General features: G+C 36.3%; 1 protein-coding gene across 1 annotated transcript in view; it reads right to left on the bottom strand.

Annotated features, from left to right (window-relative positions):
* Positions 1–326: 326 nt before the first annotated feature.
* LOC107585429 (uncharacterized) overlaps positions 327–10,755 on the bottom strand; it is a 46,199-nt gene continuing 35,770 nt past the window's right edge. The window contains exon 13 of the mRNA XM_016272447.1: positions 327–503. Coding sequence (XP_016127933.1) covers positions 327–503 — 177 coding nt within the window. The remainder of the gene's footprint in view (positions 504–10,755) is intronic.

Below are 10,755 nucleotides of genomic sequence, written 5' to 3'. Positions count from 1 at the left end.
TTATTATATAGAAAAGGGCCACCCATAATTTTTTCCACCTTTTTCCATGCATCAAGTGAATATTCGATAATTGGTCCATATGTTTTCTTTAAGGATTTTGAAATACCTGAACAGGGGAGATCTTATAAATGAAGAGGATGAATAATATTCGCCTCCAGAACTCGCCATGGAACCGATGAGACTGACGAGACGAATATTACACTGGCGACTTTTGTCTTCCAGTCTCGCCATTTTATCTTGAAGTGTATCTACGGTTAGCTTAACCTCAGCCGAGTCTTGCTTAACTTTCCGAACAGCTGTCTGGATGTTGTCAAAATTATTACTAATCAGTCTAATTTCTCTTTCTCCAGAATTCCAATTCTTTCGGCGATCGGTTGAAATTCCTTCTTAAAAATTTCCCGAAGGACGCCAAACTGTAGCTTTAACTCGTCAGCCACCATGGCACGCAGCGCTTCATTAGCAGGCTCTTTCTGCCATTTTTTCTCCGGAGAGGACGGCAAAAGCTGTTGTTTAACCATCGCAGAAAAGTAAACAAGTTCAGAGAACAAATATAAGAATGTTGCGCCGAGACTATTAACTTAAACGAATGGTTCAACGACACCAGGTCTGGGAGCTTTAGACTCAAGCGGCCATCTCTGTCAGCGGGTCACGTGATCTCGAGTAATATCCTTTTTGAATAATATTGTTTAAATTTATTTTGTTGTATTTTTACAGAAAAAAATCCATATAATGAAGAAAATATCTTTCTTGACGTGTAATAATTACACTGTGAATTTATGATGTAAACAGCTTCTATGGTTAAAATTAAGTTTTTTTTGCAGTAGTCCTTCTGTTTTCAAACTGAATTTTTTAATGTTATATCTCAAAATTTGCATAATTATGCAATTCACTGCATGTTACGTAAAAAATATTAGAGCTTGGATATTTAACAAAACTGATTCAAGAAGAAAAGGATGAAGAAAAATAAAACTAAACTGGAACGGAGATGAAAATTAAGGAGAAATGTTCATATAATGAAACAAATATATTTTATGACATGACATATAAGAATTAAATTGAACATTTATGTACTGAACTACCTTCTTTAGTTAAAATGATCTATTTCTTTGCATTAGTCCTGCTGTTTCCTTAAAGAATGTTTAATATTGTATCTAAAAAAATATATGGACGGCAAAGCTGTTGACTTATGTGATTAATTACATAAAAGAAAAGAAAAAAAAAGAAAAAACTTAAATATCTAACAAATCAAAAAAAGGATGACAATAAAATTAAACTCAACCAGAATAAAAAAACTAAGTATATTATTTGTTTAATAATATATAAATAATTTATTTGTATATATTAATGTAATATTTTCAGTTCATTTTGAAAAATATTTATTAAATGTATTTAGTTTCAAGAAAAAAAAATGCTGTTGATTTATGCGATTAATTGCATGTTAATTCATTTGATTAGTATGAATAGATTGACAGCCCTAATTTTAACCTAAAGTCTTATTGGAAACATTAACGGTCATGTTATTTGTCAATGTGATTTGAAGTCAAAATTTGCCTTTTTTTCTCAGAACCCAATGCATCCTCAGAGAGAGAGAGAGAGAGATCTGATCCAGTTACTGTTTAACACGAGGTCACACTCCAGGAGTGTGCAAATGACAACAGCTCTGTAAAGCTCTTTCAACGCTTATTATCAGCTCTGGACAGCTGTGTGATTTAACTGCATCTGTGTGAGATAAACATGCCATCAGGGGCTGTTGTTTGTTTTTCTTACCTGGTGCCCAGAACAATACGAAGCTGTAATCACACGCGTGTTCACAGCTCCAGTGCTGTGAATCCACTGCTCTTTAATGTCACGTCTGATTTAGACGTGTTACTGCAACGAGACAGATGCTTAAAGCCAAACTGTCTGTGTTAATGAATCTTGTTGCATGACTTTCAGAGGGATCCTATCTTGTGGTAGGATGTAATAAGAGAGATCTCTGTCTTACTGTTGACTAAAGTTTGCATGTAGATTCTGTATTCTTTTTGTTTTGGTAAAACGCACAGAGGCTGGCACTGTGTTTTGTAAGGAACCACCTGCTTTAATCATTTCCTTTTATTTTTTAGCTAAGTCAGTCGAGTTGTCGATGTTGGTGACGCCAAGTTGATTAAAAATCATGGCAAAAATGGCTAGAAGAGTGAAGTTAGTTCTGAGAAAAGCTCATCTGAGCACAAATCATACTTGCTTTGATCATTGATCATATAATGAAGAGAAAAGTTTGGAGTCAGTAAGATTATTACTCTTATTCAGCAAAGATGCATTAAACTGATCGGAAGTGCTAGTGAAGACATTTATAGTGTTACAAAAGATTTATATTTCTAATAAATGCTGTTCTTTTTAACTTTGTTCATCAAATAATCCTGGGGGAAAGGAGGGGAAAAAGAGAAAAAAAATAAAATTTCCATAAAAACACTAAATTGTTGAATAACTGTTCATATTGATATTAATAAATGTTTCTTGAGCAGCAAGTCAGCATATCAGAATGATTTCTGAAGATCATGTGACACTGAAGACTGGAGTAATGATGCTGAAGATTCAGCTTTGCATCACAGGAATACGTTACATTTTAAAATATATTCAAATAGAAAACAGTCTATTTTAAATTGTAAAAATATTTCACAATTTTACTGTACAAAATATATATGTACAAAGTACAAAATGCTAAATTATTTGTTCCAGTCTATTAAAATAGTTTTTGGCCTTTTTGAATAATATTAATAAATGACGCACTCACTGCAGTTTCATTGTGAAACTTGTCCTCAGTTCACTTGAAGTTCATTATTCTGGCATCCAAAATCTCAGAATGGCTTCACAGAAGCAAATGTGTTTACATGCCAGACGTCTCCGCCTGTTATTTTACAGGCTGCCCACTCATGCTGCTATCTGGCTAATGGCTAGATTATCATATAGCCTGCAAGGCCTCCGTGACATCAAAGATAAAGCAAATGGGCAAGCTATTTTATTTTTTATGAAAGATTACATAGACTAAAGCTAGTTTTGCTTTGAAACAACCAAAGGACCATTCAGAATAAGACCAAGAAAGTAAATAGGGACAATTTATATATTAGATTTGAAGAAATTTTGCATCATTTGCTCACCAATGGATCATCTGCAGTGAATGGGTGCCATCAGAATGAGAGTCCAAACAGCTGATAAAAACATCACAATAATCCACAAGTAATCCACACCACTCCAGTCCATCAGTTAAGGTCTTGTGAAGCAAAAAGCTGCATGTTTATAAGAAACAAATCCACCAAGAAGGCATTTTAATTGCCATCTTGGAAATTGTATAGTTGTATTTTGTATTTTGTATTTAATCTGTATTTATGTTATCTGTATGCACCCAGGGGTCTGAGAGTAACGCAATTTCAATTCTCTGTGTGTATGTGCTGTACATGTGGAAGAATTGACAATAAAGCAGACTTGACTTGACTTGACTTGACTTGATTTTTAACTGCTCCTGGCTAAAATATGAATCCTCTATCCATAATATTGCTTTCTCCTGTAAAAAAAAGTAATCTCATCTGAATCAGGAGAGGAATATGCACAAGCACCATTTATAAGCAAAAACATTCCAAAACAGTTCTAAACACATGTCATAAGTGGATTTTGATGTTAAAGGATTTTTTTCACTTGAGGAAGCATTATTATGGATTATAGACAGGTATTTTGGCTGGTAGTGATGGCTTAAAGTTAAAACGCTTTAATAATGAATTTGATTATTACAAACACGCAGCATTTTGCTTCACAAAAAGTTAACTGATGGACTGGAGTGGCGTGGATAACTTGTGGATTATTTTGATGTTTTTATCAGCTGTTTGGACTCCCATTCTGACGGCACCCATTCACTGCAGAGGATCAGTTGGTGAACAAGTGATGCCATGCTACATTTCTCCAAATCTGTTCTGATGAAGAAACAAACTTATCTACTGTACATCTTGAATGATCTGAAGGTGAAGACATTTTCAGCTAATTTTCATTTTATTTTTGGGTGACCTATTCCTTTAATATAAATGCAAAAATGCAAACAGTTTCGTGAGATGATTCAGTTTAGAGATTCGCTTGATTCACTCAGTATAAACACAATATAAGTAAATGATAAAAGTAAAAAACAGCCACACGTTCGTAAACGTATTTTTTGCAGTCCATTGTATGTTTACCTGAGCACTTATACTTAATTTGGCATTCTTTCTCTTTCTTTTTGTCTTCTTTCTCTCTTTCTCACATTTTTGAGTGCAGTACTTGGACACATAACAGCACACACACACATACACACACTCGGGTCCATCTGTTTTGTCCGACAGTGCCAGATCTCCCCTCCTCTCTCCATCTTTCTATTTCTCTTTTTCTTTCTGTTCCTCTGTAAACTACACATATCATTGTCTGATCTCCCAATATTACTGTGCTCTTTCATGCATCCATGACCTCTGACCTCTCTTTATCACGGCCCGTGCGGGTTTGACCTGTGGAGCAGATCGAGGTTACAACTTCCACCATCATTTTGCCCTTCATTTAGTGTCTGGACCGCCGCCCAGAGCCTCTCTCTCACACACACACACACGCTTCACAGCAAGAAAGTGTGTTTCTGAATGTGTGTTTGTGTGTCTGTGAGTTGGTCGTGACTTCTGTTTTTTGTTTTTTTTGAGCGCATCTAATATGTGATCATTGGCATCTACAAAGTTAGTCCAGACATCCCACTGTGATGATGTAAGAGAGTGACTCATGCATGACAAAACATCTGTTTTGTCCGACAGTGCCAGATCTCCCCTCCTCTCTCCATCTTTCTATTTCTCTTTTTCTTTCTGTTCCTCTGTAAACTACACATATCATTGTCTGATCTCCCAATATTACTGTGCTCTTTCATGCATCCATGACCTCTGACCTCTCTTTATCACGGCCCGTGCGGGTTTGACCTGTGGAGCAGATCGAGGTTACAACTTCCACCATCATTTTGCCCTTCATTTAGTGTCTGGACCGCCGCCCAGAGCCTCTCTCTCACACACACACACGCTTCACAGCAAGAAAGTGTGTTTCTGAATGTGTGTTTGTGTGTCTGTGAGTTGGTCGTGACTTCTGTTTTTTGTTTTTTTTTGAGCGCATCTAATATGTGATCATTGGCATCTACAAAGTTAGTCCAGACATCCCACTGTGATGATGTAAGAGAGTGACTCATGCATGACAAAACATAGAAACACAGGTGTGTGTGTGTGTGTGTGTGTGTGTGTGTGTATGAGCATGTATTAAAGGTGGGGTGTGGTTTTTATGCCACTGCACTACACAATAAAGGTGCTTCAAAAGGTTCTTCACAGCGATGCCATAGAAGAACCATTTTTGGTTCCACAAAGAACCATTCAGTCAAAGGTTCTTTAAAGAACCATCTCTTTCTTACCTTTTTATAATCTGAAGAACCTTCCTTCGCCACGAAGAACCTTTTGTGAAACAGAAAGGTTCTTCAGATGTTGAAGGTTCTTTATGGAACCATTTAGACAAAAAGGTTCTTCTATGGCATCGTGAAGCACCTTTATTTTTAAGAGTGTAGTGGCACCAAATGGGGTAGCAAAAAATTGTTTCCAAACAGGTTTCTTAAACTCAAAACTTGCCATTGGTTGAGACATGCAGCGATGACTTTTGAAGATTGAACAATCATCAGGTTGGTCAAATTAAATCTTTGAAATATACTCAAAGTTTGGTTTGATACATTTTGTAGCACGTTAACCAGATATCCTCGAGCAGAACTGAATAATCTCTTATATCTATGTACATTTTTGTGTATAGAAAGTATGATTACAAAGTTTACACATATTTCTTATCATTTCTTTTGACCTGTTAGTGACATATCAAGTATTTTAAGACTTTAGATGCCCCTAAACAGTACAGAAAAACAAAACGCTGGTTGATCCCCATATGTCATCAGTGTTATTTGATATTATTAAAGTACAATTATTATATTTATTATTTTTAATTAGCTTTTGTTTTTATATTTTCACATTTTTAATGCTAATTTTAATTCAGGTTTTAGTAATTTTTTGTTACATGCGTTTGTCATTTAAGTTTTTGTTGTATATTTATTTAGCTTTTTTTTCTATCTATTTCAGTTTTAGTTTAATTCATTTTAGTACTTAAAATGACTTTATTATTATTCAGTGTCTAATTCAACTTTTTTTATATATCCTTTTATATATATATATATATATATATATATATATATATATATATATATATATGCTCATGAAGGCTGCATTTATTTAATGGAAAATACAGAAAAACAATAACGTTGTAAAATATTATTACAATTTAAAACAACTGTTTTCTATTTGAATATATAATTTATTCCTGTAATGCAAAGCTGAGTTTTCAGCATCATTGCTCCAGTCTTCAGTGTCACATGATCTTTCAGAAATCATTCTGATATTCTGATTTGATGCTCAAGAAACATTTCTGATTATTATCAATGTTGAAAAAAGTTGTGTTGCTTAATATATTTGTGGACACCATGATAATTTTGTTAAGGATTCATTGATGAATATAAAGTTTATAAAGAACAGCATTTACTTTAAAATGTAAATATTTTGAAACATTCTAAATGTCTTTACTGACCCCAAACTTAAGAATGACAGTGTGTATATACAGAAAACATTTAAAACACATTAGGTATAGTCTTTAGTGAACCCCTGAGCTCCAAAACTAGGTAGCATTAGTGTTTGATGCACCATTATGTTGCTATTTATAAGAAATATAGCAAAGATGAACTACACTTCATCTGTTCCCCACAGTATCTGTTGTGCTAATGCTATTAAAGAATCCTTTAGCCGGTGGGATGTGTATGTCAGAGAGAGCGGCTCTGTCTCTCTATGTGTGCTCTGTAGTCATTAAGATCTCACACAGAGTTTTGCTGTTAAATTTACAGCATGAGCCTCATAAACCATTGGGAAAACACCTCTGACACTGACTAGCGACGGCAGCAAGAAGGGAAGTTACACAAACATCTCCGGGGAACAAATTAGGAGCTTGAGTCAAAGTATATTTACTGTAAGAGTTAAAAAACAAGAGAGACCTCACAAAACATATGGACAGATTACGATAATAACACCAGTACGGCTACTGGAGGGAAAATGAGAAAGGGGAAATGATGGAAGAGAGAATGAGAGCGTTTTATTTCACATTGTTCCCTTTGTGTCATCGTGTAGCTCATGGCAGATGTTGACGAAAGACATTTTGTAGAAGCAGCAGCAGCAAGTGTTCGCTCATTTTTCGCCTGATTTATTTTTAGACTCATTACATCTCTCTTGTTTGTTTCCCTCTTTTCTGTCTCTTTCTGCTGCTAATTTACCCACTTACTTTCTCAGATTCACACTCACAACACTCCAGTTGTAATCAACAGTGCGGTCTGCACTGCAAGTGCGCGACTTTGCTAGTTTGGTCACGTCGCTCACTTGCAACTTTGTAGGCGGCTTCGTTGATCATTACGAGACGGGTTAAGTTTTTTTTGTGTTGTGTGCTTGCAATATAGACACATCCATTGTTTCTAACAGGAGTGTTCTAGTTTTTAGAACGCAACGCAACTAAAATGTTATAGATTTGTTGCATTACTTGTTTGCATGCTTGCAACAGTTAATAGTTGTAATGTGGTGTTTTGGGTTGTGTTTCTTGTTCATGTTTTCATGTCTTTTCTTTTGGAGTTTAGTTATGGTCCCTGTTTGTGTCATGCTTCCCTTGCCCTCATGTATTCATGCCATTGGTTCTCTTGTTCTTTGTGTCATGTTCTGATTGGTTTTCTAGGTCATGTGTCTTGTTTCCCATTTGTTTGTTCATGTCATGTGACCCTCTTTGTCTGATACAAATAGCCCTCATGTTCCCATTGTGCCTCGTCGTGTATTGATGTTGTAACCCGCTGTTGGTGAGTCAAGTCTGTTCAAGTCAAGTCTGTTCAAGTCTAGTCAGGTCACGTCAGGTCACGTCTCGGATTATTGTTTGGATGTTTGAATCACTTGTAAATAAACTGCACTTGGGTTCTTCACTGCACTCGCCTTCAGTGGATTGATCGTTACAATAGTTATAGTTTATTAATGAAAAGTTCTAGTTTTGTTGCACTGCAACGCCGTTTGCAAAGCAATTTTCACTGTTGGAAACAGTTGGTTGCACTGCATTTCTTGGTTTTTTTTACTTAAACTTTTACTTTAAAGCATTTTAGTGTTGTTGCACTGCAGGCTTTCAGTTTAGACCGCTTCACTTATTATGAGCAGAAAATTTAGTTTTGTTGCATCACTTGCTTGCATGCAAATGTTGCATACTTGCACAATTTGGATGATTATAACAGGAATGTTCTATTTTTGTTTGCTCACTTGCTATATGACAGCTTTGTTTATATTGGGAAAATTTGTGTTGTTGCATGCATACTTGCAGCTTCAAAGATTATGAGCATATTTAAGTTTTGTTGCTGTTGTATCGTTGCATGGTTGCAATGTAGACTCAACTTCAGAGTTGATACTAGAACATTGGTTAAACACCGAATTAAACAAGGCTTAAAGGGGTCATGAACTGAGCAATCAAAATTCCCGTGATCTTTTGACATATAAGAGGTCATTGTAAAAAAAACATCCCGTTTTAGTTTCAGAACTCTGATTTTCTTGTTAGTCTAAAAAGAGCTTATATTGAAGCCAGTCTGTCAAAACGACAGCTTGTGGAATGTACCACTCTATGACGTAACAGTGTGGCTAAACACCGCCTCTGTAGAAGATCAGCACCTGCTTCTACATCACTGCCTGCCGATTTGCGCATGTAGTGTAAATAACGAGAGTGTAAATGCTTTTAAAAAATCTAAGTCATCTAAACTGCAAGCACAGTCAAAGCTTTGTTCATTTTAACAGGATCATTTTTGTTACCTTGCAGTATACACTGTGCCACCCTTCTTTATGCTCGTTCTTTTTCTCAGCACACATCTGTAGGTTTAAAGCTCACATGTGCACAGGGACGCTGAAAGGGGTCGAAACTCGGAGATCCCCTGTGAATCTGATTAAAGAGAAAAACAGGCAAATTAGGCTGGAGCAGAGCTGTTTATATGCCTTTAGGGATTTGATTATGATTATACAACAGTTTTACAGTTAGATCTGATATGATTGCCCAAGTGATGTTTCAACGCAATGTGTTACTGCGTAAAAATATACACCCATATTCCACCCGAACTGCAAGATGGATCATTAATAGTACAATTTGTCATTCTCATTGTTTATCATTTCAGTTTCTTTATATTTTGTATGTGCATTCACCTTCAGAGTGAAATAATATTTCCTTTGTTCTCTAAGGATCTAATCTTCTATAGTGGCTGTACTTAAAAGGGGACACACACACTGAATGCATTTTATATAAAATGCCTACAATTTGTCTTAGTCTCTTTCTCTCAGGTTTCTTTTTCCTCTGTAAGGTGGTTCTCTTGTTCTCTTTTATTCTCTCTATTCTCTTTTCCTCCTCTGACAGGCTGGAGAAGCCAATTAAGGACTGCAGGGCAGAGCAAGCGTTTAGTTCTGCTCTCTCTCGCTCTCTCTCTCAGCACAGAATGGAGGGAGAGTGTGACAGTATGAGATTGTGTGTGTGTGTGTCAGAAACAGGAAAGGTCTGTATAATTGCTCTCTCATTCATCGCTATGAAAGTGTGTTACCTCTTCACCTCTTCTGTTCACAATGACTTCTTCATCCTGATTTAGTCATTAGGATGTTTTTATATATATAGATGAAAAATTTTCTAAACAATGCTTTAGAGTGATAAATTAGATGGTTTAATATATCTAAGGTGGGTTTAAAGGTGAAGTGTATAGTTGTCTACAAATGACTACAAAACTGCCTTAATCCTCTGAGTATAACATACAACTAATATACAGAGGTGACAACATACAAACAATATAGCCTATAGGGTGAGTTCAGGTGAATTGGTGTACTTTTTGCCATTGCGATGATTATATATAGGATATTTATATACACACACACACACACACACATATATATATATATATTAGGGATGTAACTATATTGGTAATGCGATACCAACACTGTCTCGATATAATCACGGTCACATGATGATATGAAACAACAGGTCTTCTGGGCAAAATGTGTCGTTTATTTAAACTTCTTATTCCAACATGAAAGGTCTTTAAAGTTGTGTTTTGGGCCATTATGCTTTGGCACAGTATCTGTCAACCGAACTAAAACCGAAAGCAGGATATGGCTTAATCCCTTCATCAAGTCTGTTTTCACTGCGCGTTTCAAAGCGAAGTGTTTTCCGCGCCCCAGAATGGCTCCGTTCACGGTGAGTGTATACAGTGAACTCATTTATTGCACGTGCACAGTTTAGCGCGCGTTTGGGAATGTAATGGCCACCAGTTATGCTTTATTTTCATGGCCGGTGATTACAGCATTTCACTAGATTTGTAGTGAGACAAGGGTTCCCTTTCATGGGAACTTCGAACTGTGTCCTGTAGGGGTCGCTATGGGGAACGCCTCGTCATGACCCGTGTCAGAAGCATACATTGAAAAAACACCAACTCGTTGGCCGGCGACAGCCATGACGTCACTACTGGTGCGACTATAGTATAAATAGGCGCCGATCGCACACATCATTCTCTGATGATGTTATTTCATTAACACTGTCTGATTCAGGGGCCAGTGCTCTGCTGGGATCAGCCCAGCAAAAGCAGGAAATGTCTGAGGAGGGCAAAGAAGCTGAGGC

Source organism: Sinocyclocheilus grahami, unplaced genomic scaffold, assembly GCF_001515645.1.
Source record: "Sinocyclocheilus grahami isolate Dianchi unplaced genomic scaffold, SAMN03320097.WGS_v1.1 scaffold70.1, whole genome shotgun sequence".
NCBI classification, from domain to species: Eukaryota; Metazoa; Chordata; class Actinopteri; order Cypriniformes; family Cyprinidae; genus Sinocyclocheilus; species Sinocyclocheilus grahami.
The sequence above is the reverse complement of the archived record's forward strand: the minus strand, read 5'-3'. Positions and strand labels throughout refer to the sequence as shown.